Genomic DNA, 26,704 nt, shown 5'->3' with positions numbered 1-26,704 from the left:
AACAGACTAAACGACAACAACAAAAGAACTTCAGGTGCTTCCCAGATCCACCTGGTTCAGAGAACAGAGTCACGCTCACATAAAGGATATGGTTCGTATGAATAAGTATCTGGAGTCTAAAAGAGGTTGAACTACAGTGTGCCTACCCCACCCCAGGGTGCCTTTTCTCTTAGAAAGCTCACTGCTTTTCTAAGAGATCCCAGTAGCAACTAAGTTGCTACGGGTGTCTCTATACCTGCAGTACAGAGTATAATGCTGTGTATACAATAAGTGGTTAATAAGTGTAAATTAAACCAGTAAGTGCCTTGTCAGTGTAGTTTTGGAAAGCTGGAGAAGGGCGGGTACTGGGAACTTTGTTCTCATCATAACCTTAAATTATGTCTCATCATTCAATTATTTTTGTAGTACATACAGAAGAATGTGAAATATATAGAATTACAGGCATTTATGAGAAAATCGACCAGTATATTAAATTGAATAAGATGTACGCAGCTGGAAAAATGATCCTTGAGTATTTATCGATGGCGTGGGTGTCAATCCTCATGCTCACGTAGCTGCTCCTCTGGCTTTTCCTCCGCGGGGAGCTCCTCTCCGAGGCCAGCGTCAGCTGCACCATCATCCTGTCGGGCTTGTCTCCGTTCTCGGGGGTATAGTTGCCCAGGTCATTCACCTCCCCGTCACTGTAGCTGCCATCCAGGAGGACTGCACGCGGCTGAGGCAACCCGCAGGTGCAGGGAAGCTGCGGATATAGCAAACGCACGCTGGAATGTAAGCTCAGCCAAAAAAGTTGCACAGAGGAAGGGATCGCCTTTTCCTACTTTCTTTCAAGGTGTGTGTATTAGGTGCTCAGTCGTGTCCAACTCTTTGTGACCCCCTGGACTGTAGCCCACCAGGCCCCTCTGTCCATGGGATTCTCCAGGTAAGAATACTGGAGTGGATTGCCACTCCCTTCTCCAGAGGATCTTTCTGACCCAGGAATCAAACCCTAGTCTCCTGCATTGCAAGCAGATTCTTTATCATTTGAGCTACAGGAAAGTCTTTTCTTTTAAGGGGTTGGGGGAATAATGATGGTGGCATTGTAAACATTTTATCAATGAAAGAGCAGGTAACCCATCAACTGTTAGGAAACACCGTGATATTGGAGGCCCACAAGAAGGGTCATGATCAGATAATCGCTATGTTCTCTGATATGACCCCTGATAGAAATATTTGCAGTTATTGTGTATGTGAGGGGGTGGGGGAGAGAGAGAAAGAGAGAGAGATGGGGTGGGAATTTGAAAGGTGTGGCATTGTGGGGATAGTTTCCTCTACAGAGCCTGAGTTTTCTGGAGGAGATAATCATTGAACTGCAGACAGGAGAATGAAGGGGAAACCAGGTGTGAGGGAAGGTGATCTGGGAAGTGATGGGAGTTGTATGAGGTCACATATGAAGGAAATTTTCCTAGAAGGGAGGATGTGCTTCCTTGGAAGCTTATATATATATATATAAGCTTTCAAGAGACAGACATATCTATCCATCTATCTATGTATAATACATATATATAATGTTTATTGCAGCATATATAGTGGCAAAAAATGGAAAAGAAAAACACTGCCCATCAATAGGGGAGTAAATCATGTTATAATACATCCAAGACATTCTTTATTATGCAACTATTTAAAAGATTGTCTTGGAAAGAGACATTTCTGGAAGCTTCTTTTATGATTCCTCTATGTTCATAAATCATTTGTCCCACCATGTTGAATTGCCATTTACTTTTATCCCTGAACTAGGAACACCACCAAGATTGAAGAGACCTCGCCTTAGTTAACTTGACTTAGTTCCTGGTCTATGTGTGGGTGCTCAGTTGTTCAGTCCTGCCTGACTCTTTGAGATCCCATGGACAGCAGCCCACCAGGCTCCTCTGTCCATGGAATTTTCCTGGCAAGAATACTGGAGTGGGTTGCCATTTCCTTCTCCAAAGCATGAAAGTGAAAAGTGAAAGTGAAGTCGCTCAGTCATGTCTGACTCTACGGGACCCCATGGACTGCAGCCTACCAGGCTCCTCCATCCATGGGAGTTTCCAGGCAAGAGTACTGGAGTGGGTTGCCATTGCCTTCTCCAAAGCTAGTTTATGGTAGATGCTAAATAAATGTTTGAATGAGTAAAAGAGGTAGCTCAGAGTAAATTTCACACCATTTAAACTTATTCTCTTGTTTGTTCTTCACAGCTAACTGGTGAAAGAGTAGAGAAGGGAGTGCCATTACCCTATTTTACAGAGGAGGTCGGACCTGCCCAAGGTCCATTGCTAGACCAAATCCTACCCTTGCAGACACTCCTGCTCATGGTAAAGTCACCTTCTCCTGCGGCTTCCGCTCCTTCCGCTCCTGCACGGTGGTCAGGTAGTTGACGGCCGCGTACTCCAGCACCGAGAGGAACACGAACACGAAGCTGACCCAGAGGTAAATGTCCACGGCTTTGATGTAGGACACGCGGGGCATGGAGGCGTTCACACCCGTGATGATGGTGGACATGGTCAGCACCGTGGTGATCCCTGCAGACACAGAGAGAAAGGAGCAGGGGTTTGTCTTTCACCAAACCCACTGGATGGCTCCATGCCTCTCTTCTTTCTCCCAGCTGCTCCTCTGGCCTAGAACGTCTCCCTCCCTGCCCCTCCAGCTGCTCATGTTTCCAGTTTTAGCTTTTATGAAGTTTCTCCTATTCCTATGTTCCCAACTGTATCCCTGAATCTTTTTTTTTTTTTTTTTTGGTTTTGCTCAGTGTTATATCTTAGTTCCCAGACTAGGGATTGAACCCGTGTGCCCTGCAGTAAAAGCATGGAGTCTTAATGCAGTCAAAGTATGGCGTCTTAAGTGCAGGACTGCCAGGGAATTCCCCCTCCTTGTGTCTTCATCATGGCACCTTTATCACTTTGTTTTTCTGCAGAGAGCCCCTGACAGGTTAGCAGTAAGACAATTCTTTACATTCAGTTGTTTAAAACAAAGGTTGCAGGGGAGTTCCCTGGTAGTCTAGTGGTTAGGATTCAATCCCTGGTTGGGAAATTGAGATTTCACAAACCTTGCAAAATAGTCAAAAAATAAATTAATTAACTTTATTTATAAAATAAATATTTATAAACAAAATAAGAAGAAGACTGTATATACGAGCAGGTATGTATGTTTCTTGGAACTCCTTCTCCAAAAGAGGGGGGAAAAGTACACAAGTTATATTTTAATCTTTGTGTCCTTGTTGCTGGTGTAGAATCCTGTAGTCCTTGGCCTGTGTTATCAGCTGTCAGGGCCTGTCTGGGTCCTGGATCTGGCTGCCCATACTGCAATGTTGACTTAAGGACCCTGTCAATTTTACCAAGAATGATGTTAACCTCATTTATGGGAGACAGATTTCTGAATCTAGAATATTTAATTATTCAGCACAGTAACTGTTCAAGCTACAGAACAACTGTTAGAGGCCAGGGCATCTGTCAGTGGGAATGTCCCTGAGATTTCAAATTAAGCTCAGAACATTTGCTTGGCAAACACCAAATCACAGCGGATTGGGGTCATCTTAAGAGCCAGCACCAATCCAGTTTCACTAAAACCTGGTGAGTCATTCTCTCCCTTGAAGCCCCTGGGCCTCTGAGCCATGGTGGTACGTGTGGAATGGGTGCAATATTTAAATCAGGGAGGAGAGTGGGTGGCAAACAGCTATTGATAGTACAGTAGGGATTCTCAGACTTAAGTATGTATAGGAATTACTAGGGGAGGGACTTCTCTGGAAGTCCAGTGGTTGAGACTTCACCTTCTAATGCAGGGGTGCAGGTTTGAGTTCTGGTCAGGGAACTAAGATCCCACATGCCTCTCAGCCAAAAAACCAAAACATAAAACAGAAGGTGTTATAACAAACTAAATAAAGACTTTTAAAATGATCCACATCGAAGAAAAAGAAAAAAAAGGTTTACTGGGGGAGCTTGTTCAAAATGCAGATTCCTGGAACTCTCAGAGATTCTGATCCTATACATGTAGATAGACCGCAGGATTCTTCATTTTAAACAATTTCCCCCAGAGAATCTATCACAAAGATCCCTTGGGCCATCTTTTGAAAAGCCCTGTTACAGAATGTGACTTTCTTATCCAGGTGAGCAGAGAAAGCACTCTGCAGACCAGGACAACCCACTCCAGAACTCAGCTATACTAAGATTAAAGATAAACTGTTTGTGTGGACTCCCGGGGGGACCTAGAAACGGCTTTGCTACACAGATTCTTAATACTGGCATTATACCTGTGAATGAATAACTTGATGTTTTTCTGAGTTATAATGCCCACAGGGATTCAGGACCCATTTGGAAAAAAGGGTTTTATCTGAAAGGAATTCCTTGTATTTTCAGATGTCTTGAACGTGCACATGAGATGTTGCTTACCTAAAGGGACTCTGGCGGGCACGGCTCTGCGGTCAATCCAGAAGGACACCCAGGACAGCATGACCATCAGGGTGGCAGGAAAGTAGGTTTGGAGCAAGAAGAAGAAGATGTGGCGACGCAACGTGAAGTTGATGTACAGACGGTTGTACCAGCCTGCGGGACACAGGAAGAAGAAAGAATACACACCTTAGCTGCTTAGCTTCCCCATAGGACAGATTTTATTCAGAGAATCATAAATGCCTTAGACGCTTGCCTGGAAACTTACCCTATCTTTATAAAATGGAAGACCGAAAAACCATGGAACAGAATGATTATATGATAACCCACATCATAAGGGTTAGTACATTTCAAGGAATCTTTGGCCCCCATCCTTTTCAGGAAGGCCACGTAAGACTTTTGTTACTCAAATATGGCACATGGCCCAGCAGCATCACCATCACTTGGGTGCTTGTTAGAAACGTAGATTCTTGGACCCCGCCCTGGATCTACTGAATCATAACTTCCTTTTGGGAATTTCCTGATTGTCCAGTGGTTAGAACTTGGTGCTTTCACTGTGGTGGCCCAGGTTCAACCCCTGGTCAGGGAAATAAGATCCCACAAGCTCCGCACTGTGGTCAAAAAAAAGAAAAAGAAACTTCTTTCAACACTCCTCTCCACATGATTCTTACATGTGTTAAAGTTTGAGATGTGTGGATTTAACACAACTCCCTCTGGATTTCTCTATGGGGGAAAAATATGTTTAAAGTAAAAATACCACGCTCACTATAACAGTACATTTAGGCTATGCTTTAGCTTCACCCTGGTGCTCTTTACAAGGAAAACTTGCATGGAGGAATTGAAGGGAACAAAAAATGGTGGAAGGAGAGGAAAAGGCAGGATAAACTTGACATGACAAGAACTGAAAATAAAATGGGGACTTGGCAACATTAACTGGAAAACTGGCATCCCAGGACAATTTTAGTGCAACAGTTATATTTATAACAGCTCCAGAAAGTGATTGTGGAGGTGCTAGAGATTGAATTTGTCCTTCTCAAATTCATGTGTTGAAACCTAATCCTCTAAGTGATGGTATTTGGAGGTGGGGCCTTTGGAAGGTGAATTTCATTTGTGAATTTTATTTCATTGTAAATGGGATTTGTGCCCTTACACAATAGGCCTCGGAGAGCTCCCTTGCGACTTCTTTCCTGTGAAGACACAGTGTGTCCTAGGAAGCAGGCTCTCATCAGACACTGAATACTTCAGACTCCAGGAAAGACGAGCATGTCTGTGAGGCTCTCTGGGGACTGTAAGTAGGGTGAGTTTCCTTGATCTTGACTTCCCAGCCTCCAGAACTGTGCAAAACCAGTTCCTGTTGTTTAGAAGCCACCCAGCCTGTGGCTTCCTGGTGGCTCGGTGGCAAGGGATCTGCCTGCCAATGAAGGAGATGCAGAGGATGCCGGTTCGCTCCCTGCATTGGCAAGATCCCCTGGAGGAGGAAACAGTGATCCACTCTAGTATTCTTGATCCCATGGACAGAGGAGCCTGGTAGGCTACAGTCTATGGGGTTGCAAAGACTCAGACACAACCAAGCACACACACACACAGAGAATTATGGTAGTTTTTTATAGCAGCCCAAGCACACTCAGACAAGAGGGAATGTCAAAATGCTAAGAGTCAAAGGAATGCTTCTGCTGCTGCTAAGTCGCTTCAGTCGTGTCCGACTCTGTGCGACCCCATAGATGGCAGCCCAACAGGCTCCCCAGTCCCTGGGATTCTCCAGGCAAGAACACTGAGGGTTCCCCAAAGGACCAGGACTGGTGGGTGAGGTGTGCAAAAGATAAGAGATGTGATATCACCATATGTTGGAAATGAGCAATGCCTTCTGTTACAGATCAAAGAGTGTAGTCAACCATGCAGGGTTTTAGCAACAGAAATTGCAGAAAGATAAGAGCACAGTCATCTTGAAAGGCGATTAGTTAAGAAAGAGGCAAGGGTTGGACAGAGTGAAGCTCAGCTGTAACCTCAGCTGCCAGGAAGAAGACCACAGCGCCTGTCCTCAGGCAATATGGCGGTGGAGGTGGGGGGGTCATGGTGGCAAGCTTGCCCAGACTCGGTTCAGAAAACAACGACACTGCCCGTGGGGTGTAGTTCCCGCACTGTGGCTCACAAGAGGGTCATAAGAGGGGCTGTGCAAACAATATGGCAGCAGGGGATTGGTTAAGAGAGAACTCAAAGGGGCTGAAGTCAAGAGAACACGAACAGAAAGCAATAAACCTGAAATTGGACTATTTTTTGCCCATAGGAGATGTGTCTCTGGGAGTCATATCAGGGTCTCAAATAGACCTGCACAGAGGGCTTACGTTGGAGTTTTTATTAAGATTTTCTAGGTTATCATTTCTGATGCTGTGGTGGTATCAAAAAACCTTTTGCACCCTGTGCTCACCACCCTCTAGACCCGATCTGGAAATCTCATCTTTGGTTTCAAATCCTAGAGGCACAGGCTCTGCTCAACCAATCCACACGCCTCCTGAGATCCAAGTAGCCCCCTTTCTTCACTACCCCCCTCACCTGTGCTGCTGTAGAAAGCCAGCTTCGTGGTGGTGTGGAATTCCTGGATGAGGAACTGGGAGAGGGAGATCCGCTCATCTGTCTTTAAGGAGTCATTGCCTTTCTTCCAGTAGAGCATGAGGTCATCTTCCGTGTAGGCATCTAAAAAGACAAGATGGCATCAGACACCAGGAAAGATGAGCCTGTCTGCGAGGCTTTGTGGGGGTTGTAACAAGATCAGCTGAATAAACAAACTGCAGTCCAACAAAGCACAACAAAATCCAAAAAGACAAACCTAATTCTCCTCAGTCTTCCAGAATCATCAGGGCAAAGCTCTCAGGCCTAAATACTCATCCTAACTGCAAAAATGTTCACCCTTCAAGCCTAAAAGCAGATGAAATTGCTATTTTTGTAGACCAGAAACTACAATTTGCTCTTTAAAAAAAAAAAAAATTTTTTTTTTTTGCAGGTTCAGTTCAGTCGCTCAGTCGTGTCCAACTCTTTTCGACTCCATGAATTGCAGCACAACAGTCCTCCCTGTACATCATCAACTCTCGGAGTTCACTCAGACTCACATCCATCAAGTCAGTGATGCCATCCAGCCATCTCATCCTCTGTTGTCCCCTTCTCCTCCTGCCCCCAATCCCTCCCAGCATCAGATGTGGGACTCTTTTCCATTGAGTCAACTCTTTGCATGAGGTGGCCAAAGTACTGGAGTTTCAGCTTTAGCATCATTCCTTCCAAAGAAATCCCAGGGCTGATCTCCTTCAGAATGGATTGGTTGGATCTCCTTGCAGTCCAAGGTGGCAACATTGCATAGAGTTCAACTTTCTAAACCACAGGTAATTTAGCCCTTTCTTCTTTCAAAGGGTGCTGATGCATCATTGATGGCAAATACCTTTAAACACTCTCAGGTAACAGGGGCTGCATTCTAGCAAGGAAAGACCCACAAGGAGAGTTGCAGCCTAACAAGGTCTTTCTCTGCAGACCTCTTGTTGCTCTGCCCAGGGTAGAATCAAGGGGACTTCCCTGAGGATCCCTCCCTCTGGCCCCATACTTCCCCACCCCACTTATTTTAGGTGAGCACACCACTTACCCCAACCTGGCAGACCTACCTACTGTTTGGGCAAAACTAGGAGTAAAACCTGAAGGGGCTGCTCCTGTGTCAACAGTTCTTTCTGGGGCTCCCCGAGGCTCTGTTTTATTCCTCTTTTATTCTACCTTTAACCTTTGACCTATGCGATGACCTTTCACGTGTCTACTTGGCCAGGCTATGGTAAGTATCCAGTGATTCAATCCAGCACTAATCTGGGTGCTGCTGGGGAGATGCTTGTTGCTGTGTTATCTACACCCAGCTCACTTGAAATAAAGATAACCCAGGATAACCTGGGTGGGTCTGATCCCATCAGTTGAAAAGCCTTAAGAGCAGACCCGAGGTTCCCTGGAGGAAGATAAAATTCCACATGTGGACAGCAGGGTGGGCTCCTGCCTGAGAAGCCACAGCCTGCCCTTCCCACCACCTGCCCTACAGATGCTCACATAAGCCAGTCCTCTGCACTTGCCTCTCCCTGTGTATGTCTTATGGCAGTGGTCCCCAACATTTTTGGCACCAGGGGCCAGTTTTGTGGAAGACAGTTTTCTGCATGAACCAGGGTAGGGGCATAGTTTAAAGCACATTACATTTATTGTGCACTTTATTTCTATTATTATCCCATCAGCTCCACCTCAGATCATTAGGCATTCGATCCTGAAGGTTGGGGACCCCTGTCCTGTGGTTCTGCTTCTCTGGTGGAAGCCTGACGGGTACCACTGCCTGGGTGTCATGCAGAAAGCAAAATTCTTCAGCCAACGATTAGTCCTTCGCTGTTAAGCTCCATAAAGGAGATAACAGTAACCTTCTCACAGGGAGCTTGGGAGGATTAAAGGACAGAGCAGGCGGAGAGCCATGGTGCACGAGGCAGTCACTCCCTTGGTCCTGGGATTTAGTCTCCCTGACCCCATGCTGAGCAGCCCACAGAGCTGTCCCTCCTATGTGTGGAGTCCATGTCCCTGAACTCCTCAGCCCTGGGTGATTGGAGCCAGAGAACTCCTCATCCACCACCACAGCCACGGCAGGCTTACCAAGACGCGCCGGACCAATGAAAGTCCTCACTGAGACTCTGACACGGGCTGGGACATGTCAGTGGGTATGCGATGGTTTGAGACGAGTGTAGAAGGAGTCATGGTGGGGGATGGATCAGACTGTGACAGTCAGAGGAAACATTTTGGCAGAGATTGGAGCACGGACAGGTGCATAGAGAGCTAGGGATGCCAGTCCTGGACGTGGCCGCAGCCTTGGTCCTCCTATGGCTATTTAATTTTCCAGGGTTTCTGCATGTGTGTAAGTTTCCCAAGGCCCCTAGGTTATGCCTGAGTGTCTCAGCCACCACCTGCACTCACAGTGGCTGTCCCCTGGGGCAATTGCTGCCCAACTTGTTTTTGCCAGGAAATTCTTTCTTCAGCGGAAATCTTACTCAGAAGAGCAGTAACAGAGATCCATAAAGAGCTCTCTGGTGGACTGTGTGATGAGTGCCACGTTGGGGGCTTGGAAGGAGACCCATGTTTGCTGAGCCCTCAGCTCCCCTTCCCCAGGCACTTGCCCTGGGGAACTGGGAAACCTTCAGTTTCCACAGGACTGAGTTTATAACCACTGCCAAGAGTATTAAAAGGGTCAATTATGGGAATAGAAGGTTTTTAGTGCCAAATTTGTTCCTGATTTTCAAACTTACCCAAGACCTTGCTTCTATCTGAAACGTCATCTCAAAAGCATAGTCACCTGTGATGACCTAGAGGGGTGATGGGATGGGGTGGGAGGAAGATTCAAGACAGAGGGAACATACATATACCTATGGCTAATTCATGTTGATATATGGCAGAAACCAACACGATATTGTAAAGCAATTATCCTCCAATTAACAATAAATAAATTAATATTTATTAAGAGATTAAATTTCTTGTAAAAAAAAAAGAAAGCAGAGTCACGAATAGAAACACATCCTGCTCCTACTCCTGAGAGTCAGAGGCTCTAGGGTAACTTAAGGTCTGCAGGGGCTGTCTGAGCATAGGCTTACTCACAGCTCTCAATTTCAAGCGAGCACGTTTGTGTGTCCAGGGGAAACCGGCTGAAGTCCATGTTGCACATGGCGGTCACTGTAACCCTAGAAACAAACAGATAAAGTCCAAATGTGCAGAGGCTGCAAAATATAAGCGCAGAATGATAAAACAGAAAGAAAAGGCCTCTGCTTCCTCCCAATATAGAAGAATCTTATAGTTCATAAGCAGTGTGCCAGGACCTAGAGAACCAAGTAGCTTGTGTGTGATTTCCACACTGGAGAACTCTTGGGTGTTTATGTTTAACCCCAGGCTCACCATGGGGCCAGAAATGACTCCACTAACCCCCACCGCATGCAAGCATTTTAGAGAAGCAATGGTCTCCATCGATAAAACAATGTGGGGACTTCTTTTATGGTCCAGTGATTAAGATTTCGCCTTCCAGTGGAGGGGGTGGAGGTTCAATCTCTGGTCAGGGAGCGAAGATCCCACATGCCTTATGGCCAGAAAACCAAAACATAAAACAGAAGCAGTAGTGTAACAAATTCAATAAATATTTTTTTAAAAGAGCCACTTCTGAAATTAAAAATAAATAAAAAATAAAACAACGTGAAACCCCAGCTCCTATGGTTTCTTAAAAGAAACCGTAAGAGTATATTGCTCTCCTGTTTCAGCTTCATTCAAATTCTTCTTTTCTTGATTTTACTGACATTCACTATTTGTGTACAATGTTTTTACAATAATATTCATGAAGTATTTATGCCAGTTGCCAAATTAGGCACTTTATTTTTTTTTACAATGTTGATATTTCTATATTGATAATAACATCTACTAGTGGGAGCAGGTGTTCTTAGTGGATAATTCCATGGAGATCATGAAAATGGAAAAACACTGGAAGATCTTATGCATCAACATGCAAGCACTTGCTGGCATCTAATGGTTTTGCTTCAGAGTTTACACAGGAAAATTGGCTTTTGCATCAAAGAATAAGCAAATACAGATTGTTAGTCTTAGAAGAAAGATTTCCTACCGAGTGTGGAATTCCATGGCACGGTATAATTAACAGCCATTAGCTAGTGAAAATACTATTTTTCCTTCAGCCACAGAAAATTGGCTATGTGTAAGTTATGAAAATTATCTGGATAATTCAGGGCCAAAAAGAAAAAATCACTTTTAAATGGAAATTTCAAGGAAAAGAGCTTTTTTGAAACTCAGTTATCCAGATATTCGCCTTATTTTCCTCATTCCATTTGAGTCTTGTGGTCTGGAAGGGATCTTGTATTGTTGGCAGCTGGATCATCTTATCTCTCCTGGGAATACTGATGCTACACAGGATGTTTTTTGGGAGTGGTCAGGCCAGCCTCTGACTTGAACACCTAATGGGTGGGCTCCCATTTCTATGGATGCATCACCAGCACAACCACACCTGATGGCGTCACCAGCAAGAAAGAAACTAGGAGCTAAGCTTAGAGACACTTGTGGCGAACTCTGGGGACATCCAATGTCAAATGCAGGTAGGTTTTGCTATGAACAAAAGTATTAAATAGCTCTTCTCTCTGTTGTCAGTTGATACAGGAGCAGGTTTTCTAGAATCACAGACAATATCAGACTTGTTCTTGGCACCCTGACTTGATGCTTTTCCACTTGTAACCCAAACATTGAACAAGCACAGTGTGTGGTGTAATCTCACCCATGCTCACTGTTGTTTCCCTCAAGTCCTTTTGAATTATTTCATCTAGAGTATCTTCCCTTGGAAGCTTGGCTGGTCCTGAGATTTTCCTGCTTACCCCTCTCATGTAACAGGCAGTCAAAACCCTCAGAAGTAACCAAACATATCTCAGTTCAAAAACAAAGAATTTTGGTCCAAGGTATCGACACTTCAAACTTCATTCACATTGAGACTTCTGCTCCCCCTTCCCAGCTTAGGCACAGAGTTGGCATTTGAGTGGTCAGTGTCTGCCCATCTCTAATCACCTCCTACATGGGTAGAAGTGAGATAAGAGAGGGATGGTTCTCTGGTGAGGTGGTTTCAAGCTCTCTGAGACCACTACGTGGTTGAAGCTGAGACTTTTTTCCCCAGGTCCTTCATTCCCCCGACTGGGCACCTCCATCTTCCAGCAGCATCTTCCACTCCATCTCTTGGCTCACCACTCTCCATGCCACACATCCTGAACTATTCCCAACAAGCCTGGGAGTGCAGACTGGCCCCACAAGAGACGAAACTCCTCCTAGCTCTGCCCCTCGGCGGTTAAACTGCTCTTCTCTCACCCTCTAACTGCAGTGTCCCCCAACCATAAGCACTCTTGTGTCCTGTGCAGTCCTGCAAATGGCATGCCCACACCTCTCTCCCAAGAAAAATCTCTTCCTCCCAACAATCATTGACTCTCAGATCTTGAAACTGACTGGAAATTCAAGAACCATGGTATTGATTTTTCAATCTACCTAGTGTGATGGAGCATCTCATTTGTGAATTTCACTTGTTATTGTCTCTTGATGCCTAGGAAACTTCACCATCCTGTTACCTGTCGCTCCCTGCCCATACCTCCTTGGTGTCCAAGCCTCTCTCTGCATCTAATCCTTTGGTTCCTGCATGGCTCCCCCACCAGGCTGCAATCATGCTAAGCTCAGTGACTTTATACTATTCATTTTTATGTACCCAGAGCTTAAGACAAGACCTGACAGGGTTTTTATCTGTACAACTCTGGTGGCCAATCTTAACAAAAACACATTCTGTTGAATGGATCAGTGAGTATGGATGCGGTGGAGGGCAACATATTAGTACTGATTTGTGTTAACCTGCTGTTAACAGAGGTGACAGTACCCAGCTCCTCCATGTTTTCCCCCAAATAAATCTCAAAGTGATAGCCCTCACTAACTTGGACCTCTTTATTTCTCCCTTAAACAAACCCATGATTTCATTTGCAATGAAAAATCAAATTCTATGTTTTTAGGCACCTGGAGACTCACTGACAACTTTGATGCTGAATGAACAGAGGTTTTCCACTTCCTCTTTTCTCTCTTCTGCCTCTGGTGTCACATCCAATAGTGCCAGACTGGACCTCCACCCGTTCATGAGACCTGACTGCTAGACTATCAGAAGTTTGAAAGCCTCTTGTTAAACATAATTTTTTTTTTCTTTTGGCTATGCTGCTCAGCATGTGGGATCAGGGATAGAGTCCCCCATGCACTGGAAACTCAGAGTCTTAATCATTGGACGACCAAGAAAGTCCCAAACATAGCCATTATTAAAAATTAATGTTATGTTACTAACAGAAGTAAAACTCTGAGTCTGGGACCTAGCTGCTTAGATTCTAAGTCAGAATGAAGTATAAAAGATTACTATAAATATTCTTTTAGGGCAGAAATTCAGCTTCAATATTGCCATCTCTGACTCTAAAAATACACTGCATCGGTATAGGCACTCCCTTCTTAGACACTGGTGTGTGGATTCAGCTTTACCAAAATAAAGTCTGTAAAACTGAAATGCACTCTCAGCACAGCACAGAAGGAGTAAATCTCAGCCAGTAGCTGAGGTGCTGCTCTGTAAAGGCCTGCAGCTCATCTCTACACGTCCTCCTGGGGGAGGTGGGCACCAAGATTTTCTCAAGGGGGCATACAGGGAAAGCCCCACTGCAATGTCTGTGGCTAAGGGAAGGTTATCCAGGTCAGTGCTTAATGAGTAGTTAAACATTTCTAAGGCTACTGTTCAGCGCAGGGAATATAGCCAATATTTTACAATAACTTTTGAATCACTATGTCATACACCTGAAACTAATGTAATATTGCAAATCAACTGTACAGAAAGAATGAATGAATGAATGAGAGGAAGGAAGGAATAAAGAAAAAGAAGAAAAAAAACATTTCTATGATTTTATTCTTTATGTTTTCGAAGTGATGCTCAAAATACCATTTAAACTCCTCAAGTGGCCCGGGGTTCCCCATAGTCTCTTGAGGAGGACACTCTGGTGAGAAGAGATTTTTTAAAAAGAAACATGACTAAACTGACCAGGTGAGGTAAATGACTTTTTTTAAAGCAAAATTCCAAAATGGGAATCAGAGAGGTCAAAGGAGCCAGGTCTTTGAGAAGAATTACATTATCTACTTTTCTGACTCTCACTAGAGAAATAAAACCTTCATTAAACATTTGAAATTGAACGTGCACAGGGCCTAAATCATAAGCATCAGTATGAGAAATATCCCCAGATGTATTTTCAAGGAGAAATAATTCTTTAAAATGTTTACTCATGTGTAGAGTTAAGTTTTTCTGATGTTGAAAAGTTAGAGCCCCTGGAAAGTTAGAAGTTCACTGTTCAAAGCCAAAAGCAAAAGTGCTGTGGTGGGAGCAATGATACCCTTGGTTGACAAATGAGTTGCACTTCTTCCCAGCTTTGGGGTTAAGAGGACGCTGAGGGGAAGAGGCCCAGAAGGAGGTCGGGAAGGGCTCACCTGAGGCTGTAGAGCACTTTGCCATCGGGCTGGACTCGAAGCATCACGTTGTCTGTGGTGGTGTCGTGGATGAAGGAGCGCTTGGAGTGCACAAAAAACATGTCGGGGACCCAGATCTTCTTCACCAGCCGGCCGTCAAATGTCATGCTGAGGTTGTTGGTGCTCGGGAAGGACAGCCTCTCGTCCTTCCAGTAGTGCCTCAGGTAGAGGGTCATCGTGAAGTCCTGGGACCAAGGGTAGGGAGGAGGAGCCTCACGCTGAACGGCCGGGTGATAGCAGGGCACCGTGCACCCCCACCACTAGGCTGAGGAGTGAACTGAGCCCAGGGAGGCCTTGCTTCTAGTCTCTGCTGCTTCAGGAGGGAGGGAGCCTTGCATGGGGGACTCAGCTGGAGGTTGTACAGAGGGGGCCTTGAATCCACTGCACCCCACCCCTGGGCACTTGCCTCCATTTGCAGAAGGCTGCTCCTGCCACTGCTGGGACCGCAGCATGAGGGCAGCCTGCCCACACACAGGGCCAACTGCCAGCCTAAGAATTCATGCCTCTGGAAGCAGCCCTCAGCCAGGGAGTGGGGCTGGGGATGGGTAAGGGGGATGGATAACCCAGCTCTCTGGCCCCTCAGTGGGGACAACCCTGAGGCGAGCTCTTTGCTGACTCCCAGAGAAGCCCAAGAGGGACTGATTCTCACATAGATCTGATCTGATGACATGACCGTTTTTGCTTCCTTCCTTTTCCCTGTCTCACCTCTCCACCCTCTTCTTATATAGATAATTTTTTTATACCACCATATATATATATATATATATATATATATCCTAGGTGGTGCTAGTGGTAAAGAACCTGCCTGCCAATACAGGTAAACCCAGGAGATGCAGGTTCGATTCCTGGGGTCAGGAAGATCCCCTGAAGGAGGGCATGGCAACCCACTCCAGTATTCTTGCCTGGAGAATCCCATGGGCAGAGGAGCCTGGCAAGTTGCAGTCCATGGGGTCACACAAAGCTGGACATGACTGAAATGACCTAGCGCTCACGTGCGCGCACACACACACACACGCACACGCACACACACACACACACACACACACATATATAGGCTGTGCCACGCAGCTTGCAGGATCTTCATTCCCTGCCCAGGAATTGAACTCAGGCCCTCAGTAGTTAAAGTGTGGAGTCCTAAGCCCTGGACCATCAGAGAATCCCCCCCACTCTTTTCTTGTATTTCCTTGGTGTCTGTGTGTGCGCCCAGTCGCGTTTGACTCTTTGCAACCCCGTTAGCTATAGCCCACCAGGCTCCTCTGTCCATGGAATTCTCTAGGCGAGAATACTGGGGTGGGCTGCCATTAAACTACTTGTGCCAGAATGCTAGTCTCAGGTCTGCTTCTCCCCAGCTAAGACAAGTTTCTAAAAAGTCCTGTAAGTCAAGGAGTTGCAGAATGTTCTATTTGTTAATCAAAGCCCATTTAAAAAAGAAAAACAGAGGAAACTTGAGCTTTTTCTGCATTTTCACAGCCAGACACAGAATCCACAGGAGTAGCTTGCGTCTGGCTCCTTGGATCCTGCTGTTTACGCTGGACAGCATTTGCCCAGAGAACACATCCAGGTGGCAAGAGCCTGGACACTGGGGTGCGGACGGTCATGTCTGTCATGCGGCTCTGTTTCCTGCCAACGGGGCAGCTTTGAGCAAGTGTCTCGACCTCGCTGAGCCACCTGTAAATCAAGTATGGGAATTCCCACTGCCCGGGGGTTGTGAGCCCGGGGATTGTGAGCCCGGGGAATTGCGGTGTGTGGCGCTCCTGGCCCAGCACAAGGCCCGAGGGGATCCCCCACCCGCAGCCCTGGCCAGAGAAGCGCTTACCATATCCACCTCTGAGATGCTGTCCAAGCTCTCCACCTGCACGTCCACGCCAACAGGAATGGCTGGCCCTGGGGACGGGGCATGGCAAAAGCATTTACTCTTTTTATTTGAACTTTGACTATGAATGAGACAGGCATAAGCAGTATTTCTCGTAGCACATTCAGATTTGAAGGTTTGGTGTCCCACATGCCAGGCTAAAGTCAAACCAGAGATAAAAGGGTGGCATCATGGGCTCGCTCCCTAGAATATTCCAGCGAAGGTAAAAAAAAAAAAAATTCCTATTTGGTCTGAATCAGTCAGGTGATTCTGAAATGAGGAAGTTAATACAAAGCATTTGTCGTTGGTTACATATGCTCATCTGAAGGAACAATGAGACCTGGGTCAAAGTTGGGCCCCATCTAAAGAGTTACTCCTTACCATGAAGTCACACATTTTTAAATTTTTGTATTTACCTCCTGATTTTTCACCCTCTTTCATCTTGGAAGCCAGCGTCTCTGGCCAGGAGAAAGGCCCTGCTTGGGGAATTAGAACCAAGGTCATATTCAAAACATTTGCCAAGGTACTGGTCTGCATCTTTGCTAGACGATGGAGTCGCCTCCATGGCGGATGTGATACACTGGGTGGATATGAAAATATTATATTTGGGGGCATTTCTAGGCCATAAAAACTTAATATTTATAAAAAGAAAGAATTATCAGGGAAGTAGATTGCTGCCTCTTTTCTTCCCTGTTTTCAGGTGTGTAGGACAGGCATGAAACATCAACACAGAATATCATCATGGAACATCATCACTGAGTGAAAAGGTGAATTTGGGTCCAACAGCAGCAGATTAGGGACTGAATAAAGCCTCCCTACTAGAACCTGTTTATCTTTTAGGCAAAAGTGACTGGAAGAAATAAAAGGCATGAGAATGATTCCTGAAATAAATATTTTTTTCCCAGGGGGGAAAAAAAAAACCTCATAAGAATGAAAACCCTATTTGACACTAAGAAACCTGAAATGTGGCAGCTGCAGGCTAAGCTTCAAAGGGCTCTGGCACTAAATCATTATTTTCTAAACAATTTTCATTTAATTAAACTCAGCAGACCACACTCTACCCTAGGATATGGGCCCAGAGTTCTGTCTGCCAGCTCCAGGATAAGAACAAATTTAGTCCAAGATTCATATTTCACGTTAAATTGATAATACAGTCATGATTTTAGGGGTATGATTATTGTGCATTTTTAAATGTATATTGCAGACAGAACTTTTACATTTTATTTTTAAAATTATGCATTTCTAAGAGCTATGAAAGTGAACATCATTTAAGAAAATTTCAAAAACTGCTTCCACAAATAAATAAATTTAAAAGACCTAATTTTAAAAAAATTGTTATTTCAAAGCATTTTCAGGAGGCAACTTTGGACTGCAACCATCCCCACAGCCAGCTACTAGCCTCTCTATTACTGAGACATCCTTGTTGGGAGCCATGGCCTGAGGACAGCTCGGCTGGTCTGGCCACAAACCAGCCGCTGCCTCCCAAGAATGCGTTCAGCAGAGTCCAAGGCAGGCTGGCCAGGGCAGGTGCTCAGATGATGCTGAAGGCTCAGGCCTTGTTCACAACCTAGGCAGACCTGATTGGAGTAGGGAGCAATGCTGAATGGTTCCCTGGTCAGATGCTGCCCACAGACAGACAGAAGGACCTGGAAAGAAGACGAGCCTCAAGAGTGCATGCCTCATACCTCCAAAGCCAGGCCTCATGCTGAAATCGTGGTCATCTATCCTCAGAAGCTGCTCTGATTTTGTTAGTGGCGATTTCGTAATATCAGGGCTTCGTTTAAGAATTGGGCTGCAGAGCGGGAGAAAACAGGTTGATCACATACCCTAATTAAGTCAGATGAAAACTATTTGCATTCAGACCTGATCTTGACAAGTTTGATGGGCTGTGGTATTTTTTCTTTAAAGCTACTGGAAATCCTCTCTTCCATTGTCCAGCTTTCTGGATCAATGAACCAACCCAGAAGATCCAAGACAGGAGTTTAGGAATGTGAATCAGGAGCTTGCAAAATACCAACATCTAGGGGACTTTCCTGGTGGTTCAGTGGTTAAGACTTCACCTTCCAGTGCAGGGGGTGCAGGTTTGCACCCTGTTCAGGGAGATAAGATCTTACATGCCTCTTGGCCAAAACCCAAAAAACATAAAACAGAAGCAATATTGTAATAAATTCAACAAAGACTTTAAAATAAATAAAATATTTTAAAATCCAACATCCAGGCCCCATCTCAGAGGGGCCAATCTGGGCAGAATGGAACCTGGACATTAATGTTTTTAAAAGCCTCCCAGATGATTTTAATGTGAAACCAAGGCTGAAAACTGCTGGACCTGGGCTTACTAATAAGTCTGCTGCTGCTGCTGCTAAGTCACTTCAGTCGTGTCCGACTCTGTGCGACCCCATAGACGGCAGCCCACCAGGCTCCCCCGTCCCTGGGATTCTCCAGCCAAGGACACAAGTGGGTTGCCATTTCCTTCTCCAATGCATGAAAGTGAAAAGTGAAAGTGAAGTCGCTCAGTCGTGTCCGACTCTTAGCGACCCCATGGACTGCAGCCCACCAGACTCCTCCGTCCATGGAATTTTCCAGGCAAGAGTACTGGAGTGGGGTGCCATACTCACCCAAAGCTCCTCAGCCATTTGGAGCAGGTTGCAGCTGGAGGGGAGAGGCAGTGGGTGTGGATTGAGCCTGGCTCCCTTGGACCCCTCTGGCCCATCCTGCAGAGAGAGCATGGACTTGCCCTTGGTTCAAATGCCAACCATTCTGGCTCCCTGGGAGGCAGCTTCCTGTGCTTCTGCTTCTGAATCGAATCTAGTTCCATTTTAATTCATATTCACTTTTTCTAAATAGGTAATATATTTGCAGGGTTTGACAATTAAAAAGAGACAGGAAATGCAGTGAAAAGTTGGCTTTCTACCTGTGCCTCCGTTCATCCCATTCCCCAACCACTGTTACTGCTCTCTCTCTGCTCTTCATTTGGCCGTGGGGCTTGTAGGATCTTAGTTCCCTGACCAGGGATCAACCCAGAGCCCCTGCTTTGCAAGCGTGAGTCTTAACCACTGGACCACCAGGCAAGTCCCCCTTCCCCCTGGCACCCCTCTTATTGGTTTCTGGTCTATCTGTTCAGAGTATCTTGTAGGTACAAGTAAATACAAACATACATTCTTATATCCTGTATTTTTCCAGTTTCATTGAGATACAATCAATACTTAACATTGTATTAGTTTTAGCTGTACAACATGATGATTTGATGTATGTATATTTTGTGGTAAAATTATTACCACAATGCATCTAGTTAACACCCCTCACCTCACATAGTCACACTTTTTTTTTCTTGTGATGAGAAACTTTAAGAGCTACTCTTTTCAAATATACAATATAGTAGTGTTAACTATAGTCACCATGCTCTACATTAACATCCTCAGGACTTATTTATGATATAACTGGAGGCTTGTACCTCTTGATCCCTTTCATCCATTTCACCCACCCCACACCCCACACCTAAGGCAACCACCTATCTGTTCTCCGTATCTACTAGTTTGTTTTTTTTTTAATTCCACATAGAAGTGAAATCATACAGTATTTGTCTTGGCAAATAGTCTCTTATTTTTACACATCAAGGAACATATAAACTTACACTTTTAATTTCTTTCTTTATATATATATATAACTTGGATTTTTTTCCATATCAAAGCATCCCAAGCCTCATATTCTTTTTCACACTACATAGTGTTGCACTGCACAGATATACCATCACTCACGTGCTCAGTAGTCTTGCTGTTACAATCAGTGCTACAAGGGCCTTGCACAGTCTTCACTTACCCCTCAGCAGCATCTCTGGAACTCACAGAAACAATGAACTGCCCTCCCAGCTCCTCGTCCCAACAGCAGTGTGTGTGTCCTCCCGTGTATCATGCACACTCAAACACACACTCACACTTCTTTCAATGCACATGTCCCAAACTTTGGCCTACATCAGCATCTCTTGGAGGCCTGTTTCAAACCTAGGCTCCTGAACCTCGCCTTGCCCCAAAGTTTCTGATTTAGCAGGTCTGGGCTAAGGTCTAAGAATTTGTATTTGTCACACGTTTCCAGATGCTGCTGCTGGTGGTGGTGGTCAGGAGATGGCGCTTTATTTTAATGTTTTGGCCATACCACCCAGCATGTAAGATATTAGATTCCTGACCAAAATGGAACCTGTGCCCTCTGCATTGGAAGCACGGAGTCTTAACCACTGGGCCACCAGAAAAGTCCCTGAAGATGGCACTTTGAGAACCAGAGCTCTGGTGCATTCATTCTCAACACACAATTTCCTCCCTTGTAACTGGCTCCGTCCATCGTTAAGTGCTTGGCTATCTTCTTTCCTGAAGAAACTATCATTCTGGGCGGGGGGTGGGGGGTGAGGAGAATGTGTCTGGGAGACAGAAAAACAGAGTTCCACTCTCCAGTGACCTTCCTGCTCCGTGCCTTTGGGTACCTTTCCCTGGGATTCAGTTTCCTCATCTTATTGAAGGTGAAGCTCTGTGACAGGACCAGGGCTGCGTGGAGCCAATGGGATCATGTGTGTGTGTGTACTTTTTAAACTTGAAGGTGGACTGCACATGGAAGGAGCCATTGTTGTTTCTCAGCCAACAGGAAGTTTCCTCCTAAAGGAAGGAAATTGCTGAGCTGGCAGCAAAGGCTGTGCCCCGGGGAAGAATCTTAACTAATGGATCAGGATGGAGGTACGCTGCTGCTGGAAGGGAGGGAGGAAGCCATTGCTGCCTACCTCCTCTCTCTCCTAATGGAGCCAGGAGCCCTCCTTCTGCTCCCTCCCCCTTGGCCAGGAGTAGAGGCGTTGCTGCAAATCACTGCAGCTTAGGTGTGGAGAAGAGGCCCCTTACAGTGGTGTGCGTGCACCTGTGGTCACTGTCTGCCTTACTTGAGCACATCTTTGTGCACTCCATCTTTGAGGCTTACTATGAAATTAAAACTAAAGGTGTTCTAGAGAGCCCAGGTACTCAAATCAACAAAGTATCCTTCACCCTGTAGATTTGCTTCAAATCTAATTGGAATAAAATGTGAAAGAAAAAAAAAAGACTACAAAACTGCAATGCATTATTTCAGCTTTTCAACGAGCAATTCCCATGACCCACAGAAGCAGGAATTGGAGGATTAATTATTCAGAAGGCCTGATTTGAAGAGGTCTGACCTAAACTATCTCCCCAGCTGAAACTGATGGCATTTTTAACCTGGAACTGCCATGAAGCTGTCAGTATGGAGAGCGACACATTGCCAGGTGAACCATTTCTCTTGGGCATCCTTGCACTTCAGCTTAGGGATTCAGCCAAAAGTGCACTGGCAGGAGATGAGAGAGCAGAGGGTAAGTCTTCCTTCTCTCTCAGCTTCGATGCCAGGGACTAGCCATATCTGTGTTGCTCTGTGACCACAGATAATCACAGTACTTCAATAAGCTCCAGTTACACAATTTCCCCTTTAGGTCTGCAGGTAGTCATGGCTTCCTGTATTTCTTGTGCTTGGGGGTGGGGCATTCAGTTGCCTGGATGCTGCCCTGAACCCCGTGCACTGCTCTGCGAGCGGTCTCTTTATTCAATTATTGGTTAAGCCCTTTTGAGTGCACCGCTGTTTTCTGCCAAGACCCGACTGATACCCAGGGATATCAGGGCTGATGCACAGGGATTATGTCATCTGCGACAAAGTGGAGCAGGGGCAGGTGTGCACTCTGCAGGAGGTGGTCCCAGGGCTGGGGAAGGGCAAAGACTGGCCATCACAGTGGATGGTCAGCAGGGGCAGGACGAGGCCACAGGCCACTGAGGGCAGAGTCCTCTTCATCTTTGGCATTTTGCACAGTGCTGGGTGCCCGTGGACTCTCAGTACATGTTAGTGAGTGAAGAACGGTATTAGTTCTTTGGATCGGTGCCAGAGAGAGCAATACAAGAGATGCAGGAAGAAAGAGGGGGTAGGAATAAAAATAAAGTTTGGCCCCAGTCTTACTGTGGCTTTTGTTGTTGTTTAGTTGCTATGTCGTAGACCACCAGTCTCACCTGTCCATGGAATTCTCCAAGCAAGAACACTGGAATAGGTTGCCATGCTCTTCTCCAAGGGATTCTTCCCCACCCAGGGATCGAACCTGAGTCTCCTGAATTGGCAGGTGAATTCTTTACCACTGAACCACCAGGGAAGCCCTACTGTGGCTTTGGGCCAGTCTAAAACAGAACTGGGCACCCAAGGAAGGGCTGCCAAATTCTGAGATGTCACTACCTCTGCCACCATGAAGCTGAGATTCTAGCTTAGCAAAAAACTGATAATTAGGACACATAAAATCTTATTCTTTCTTTGCCACACCATGCAACTTGTGGGATCTTAGTTCCCAACCAGGGACTGAATCCCAGCCATGGCAGTGCAAGCACTGAGTCCTAACCACTGGACCACCAAGGAACTCCCATAAAATCTTTTTTAAATTGTTGCTATTTAATATTTTAAAATAACTATTTTCTGTTCACATTCCTATGTTAATATTTTTTGGAAAATAGATTGAAGCCTAAAGGAAAGGATGAAAACCACTAAGAAATAACCTGGACCATCCTGAGTATATCCTTACAACCCTGAGAGAGGGAAAAACACTGTAACTTGCTTCTAACTCAAGTTACGTATATCTTAAAATACTTTTCATGTCACCAGCATCATTTTACCAGCTGAGGTATGAGTATTAACCTTGAAATGAAGTGTAACACATAGCAAATAAAAGGATAACTAACACTGCCTGAGTACTTACTCTCTGCCAGTTACCAGGCTAATTATATCACATGTATTAACTGGGTTAGTCCTTATAACAACCCTGTGAGGTAGGCCTTGCCATTGTACCCATTTCATACATGAGGAAGCTAAGACACAGACAGTTTAAATAACTTGTGAAAGTGAAGGAGCCAGGAGTCACACTCAGAGGCTCTGGCTCTAAGGATGGGAGGCAAGTTTGGCCACTGTATCTCACTGGGAGATCTGGCTCCCATTGCCTGCAATCTGGGTTCAATGTGGAAGGTCCAAGCTTACCTTTCCCCTCACAGAAGAGCCAGCATGGACCTTGCACAAAACTGGTGCCCACTCACTGATTAAACAAAGGCATTTATTGGGATTTCTCTGGCAGTACAGTGGTTTAATTTCCATGCTTCCAATGCAGGTGAAGTGGGTTCAATCCTGGTTGGGAAAAAAATGAGTGCATTTACTGATTGAGTCCCTAGGAACTTATGAAGAAGCAATTGACATGTTCCAAGTTGGATACTTGGCTGTCTGAGGAGGCCTTACAAATAGCTGTGAAAAGAAGGGAAGCGAAAAGCAAAGGAGAAAAGGAAAGATATACCCATTTGAATGCAGAGTTCCAAATAATAGCAAAGAGAGACAAGAAAGCCTTCCTCAGCAATCAAAGCAAAGAAATAGAGAAAATCAATAGGATGGGAAAGACTAGAGATCTCTTCAAGAAAATTAGAGATACCAAGGGAACATTTCATGCAAAGATGGGCTCGATAAAGGACAGAAATGGCAGGGACCTAACAAAAGCAGAAGATATTAAGAAGAGGTGGCAAGAATACACAGAAGAACTGTACAAAAAAGATCTTCACGACCAAGATAATCACGATGGTGTGATCACTCACCTAGAGCCAGACATCCTGGAATGTGAAGTCAAGTGGGCCTTAGAAAGCATCACTATGAACAAAGCTAGTGAAGGTGATGGAATTCCAGTTGAGCTATTTCAAATCCTAAACGATGATGCTGTGAAAGTGCTGCACTCAATATGCCAGCAAATTTGGAAAACTCAGCAGTGGCCACAGGACTGGAAAAGGTCAGTTTTCATTCCAATCCCAAAGAAAGGCAATGCCAAAGAATGCTCAAACTACCGCACAATTGCACTCATCTCACACACTAGTAAAGTAATGCTCAAAATTCTCCAGGCCAGGCTTCAGCAATACCTGAACCACAAACTTCCAGATGCTCAACTGGATTTAGAAAAGGCAAAGGAACAAGAGATCAATTGCCAGTATCCACTGGATCATGGAAAAAGCAAGAGAGTTCCAGAAAAACATCTATTTCTGCTTTATTGACTATGCCAAAGCCTTTGACTGTGTGGATCACAATAAACTGTGGAAAAGTCTGAAAGAGATGGGTCTGGGAACCAGACCACCTGATCTGCCTCTTGAGAAACCTGTATGCAGGTCAGGAAGCAACAGCTAGAACAGGACATGGAACAACAGACTGGTTCCAAATAGGAAAAGGAGTATGTCAAGGCTGTATGTTGTCACTCTGCTTATTTAACTTATATGCAGAGGACATCATGAGAAATGCTGGACTGGAAGAAGCACAAGCTGGAATCAAGATTGTTGGAAGAATTATCAATAACCTCAGATATGCAGATGACACCACCCTTATGGCAGAAAGTGAAGAAGAACTAAAGAGCCTCTTGATGAAAGTGAAAGAGGAGAGTGAAAAAGTTGGCTTAAAGTTCAACATTCAGGAAACTAAGATCATGGCATCTGGTCCCATCACTTCATGGGAAATAGATGGGGAAACTGGAAACAGTGGCTGACTTTATTTTTCTGGGCTCCAAAATCACTGCAGATGGTGATTGCAGCCATGAAATTAAAAGACATTTACTCCTTGGAAGGAAAGTTATGACCAACCTAGACAGTATATTAAAAAGCAGAGACATTACTTCATCAACAAAGGTCTGTCTAGTCAAGGCTATGGTTTTTCCAGTGGTCATGTATGGATGTGAGAGTTGGACTATAAAGAAAGCTGAGCGCCGAAGAATTGATGCTTTTGAACTGTGGTGTTGGAGAAGACTCTTGAGAGTCCCTTGGACTGCAAGGAGATCCAACCAGTCCATCCTAAAGGAGATCGTCCTGGGTGTTCATTGAAAGGACTGATGCTGAAGCTGAAACTCCAATACTTTGGCCACCTGATGCGAAGAGTTGACTCACTGGAAAAGACTCTGATGCTGGGAGGGATTGGGGGCAGGAGGAGAAGGGGACGACAGAGGATGAGATGGCTTGATGGCCTCACTGACTGGATGGACATGAGTCCAAGTGAACTCCAGGAGTTGGTGATGGACAGGGAGGCCTGGCATGGTGCAGTTCATGGGGTTGCAAAGAGTCAGACACAACTGAGAGACTGAACTGAACTGAAGTTATAATAATACAGGATGACATTTCAGACAGCTTCTTGGACTGAATGGAGGGTGTATGTTTTTTGAACATACATTTTTATTCTATCTTCTTGGAGATTATGAAAAATTCTGGCCCATGGTCCTGCTTCTTGATATTTCCTTGCTGTAGTTACCAGTCAGTTTGTCTAAGGATGATGTTTTCTTAAAACATTTCCCAGAGGTTAGATCAGGTCTGCGGGCCTGTTAGGAGGCAGGGTTCTTCCGGAAGGCTCATTTAACTAATAGCAGAGCATTTGATAAGTTATACTTCACTTTGTTCATTACTTCATCTTCAAGCCTGGCATGCTGAAGTCCATAGGGTCGGAAAGAGTTGGACACAACGAGTGACTGAACAACAACATTATAGCTCTAGTCCTACTGGCAGACGGCAATGTGGAAATATGGTCAGTCTACTGTCAGAGCCCCACAGAGATGGTTTTATGTTCCCCATAGACTCACTGGCCTGGGGGTTGTGTGAGTATGTGTGTGTGCATTTAATTTTCTCTTTATTTTATTTATTTCTGCCATCATGTTATTTACACTTTCTTGAACAGCATTTCTTGAACTGCTAGAGAGACTGTGCATTTTTCCACATAAAGAGTAAGGATTGTGTATTTTCTCTCAAGTATAACTTTCCTTGAATTCCTCACTAAATGGATTTTTGGGTAACTGATGATCTCTTTTTCAAACCACTGCCTCTAAGACTGTGTGATAGGTAAGTTAGGTGTCAACTTGGCTAGACTCTGGTACCAGTTTTTGGTTTGAATACCAGCCTCGATGTTGCTATGAAGGTGTTCTTAAGATGTTAAGTCAGTAGCCTTTAAATAAAGCAGATTACCCTTCATAATGTGGGTAGATCCCATCCAATCAGTTGAAGACCTTAGAAAAAAAGACTGAGGTCCTCTGAGGAAGAGGGAATTTGTTCTGCAGACTGCCTTCAGCTGTAACACCAGCTCCTGCTGGAATTTCCCCCTGCCTGCCTGACTGTCATGTAAATTTCAGACTTGGTTGCCCACACAATCACATGAGCCAATTCTTTAAATAAATCCTCCTCCCACCCCAACTCCCCTCATATGTGTGTGTGTGTTTGTGTGTGTGTATGTGTATACGTATGTGCTTAGTCCCTCAGTTGCGTCCAACTCTTTGTGACCCCATGGACTATAG

General features: G+C 45.1%; 1 protein-coding gene across 1 annotated transcript; it reads right to left on the bottom strand.

Moving 5' to 3' along the window:
• Positions 1 to 11: 11 nt before the first annotated feature.
• On the bottom strand, positions 12 to 18,069 carry GABRR1 (gamma-aminobutyric acid type A receptor subunit rho1). Its single transcript, XM_040238808.1, has 8 exons — positions 18,036 to 18,069; positions 16,315 to 16,382; positions 14,460 to 14,683; positions 10,038 to 10,120; positions 6,945 to 7,085; positions 4,398 to 4,550; positions 2,338 to 2,534; positions 12 to 739 (listed from the first exon to the last, which is right to left on the bottom strand). The coding sequence occupies exons 1-8, from the start codon at positions 18,052 to 18,054 to the stop codon at positions 446 to 448; spliced, it is 1,179 nt and encodes a 392-aa protein (XP_040094742.1). The 5' UTR covers positions 18,055 to 18,069; the 3' UTR covers positions 12 to 445.
• Positions 18,070 to 26,704: the final 8,635 nt, after the last annotated feature.

This window comes from Oryx dammah, unplaced genomic scaffold (genome assembly GCF_014754425.2).
Source record: "Oryx dammah isolate SB20612 unplaced genomic scaffold, SCBI_Odam_1.1 HiC_scaffold_4, whole genome shotgun sequence".
NCBI classification, from domain to species: domain Eukaryota; kingdom Metazoa; phylum Chordata; class Mammalia; order Artiodactyla; family Bovidae; genus Oryx; species Oryx dammah.
Note: the sequence above shows the minus strand (reverse complement) of the source record. Positions and strands in the feature narration are given on the sequence as shown.

What these genes read in the sequence shown, in the direction of transcription:
- GABRR1 (XM_040238808.1), bottom strand. An exon ending in GGCTTTCTACAGCAGCACAG is followed by an intron (nt 4,551 to 6,944) that starts GTGAGGGGGGTA and finishes TGTGTCCCGCAG; the next exon opens with GCTGGTACAACCGTCTGTAC. An exon ending in AGCGGAAGCCGCAGGAGAAG is followed by an intron (nt 740 to 2,337) that starts GTGACTTTACCA and finishes CTATATCCGCAG; the next exon opens with CTTCCCTGCACCTGCGGGTT.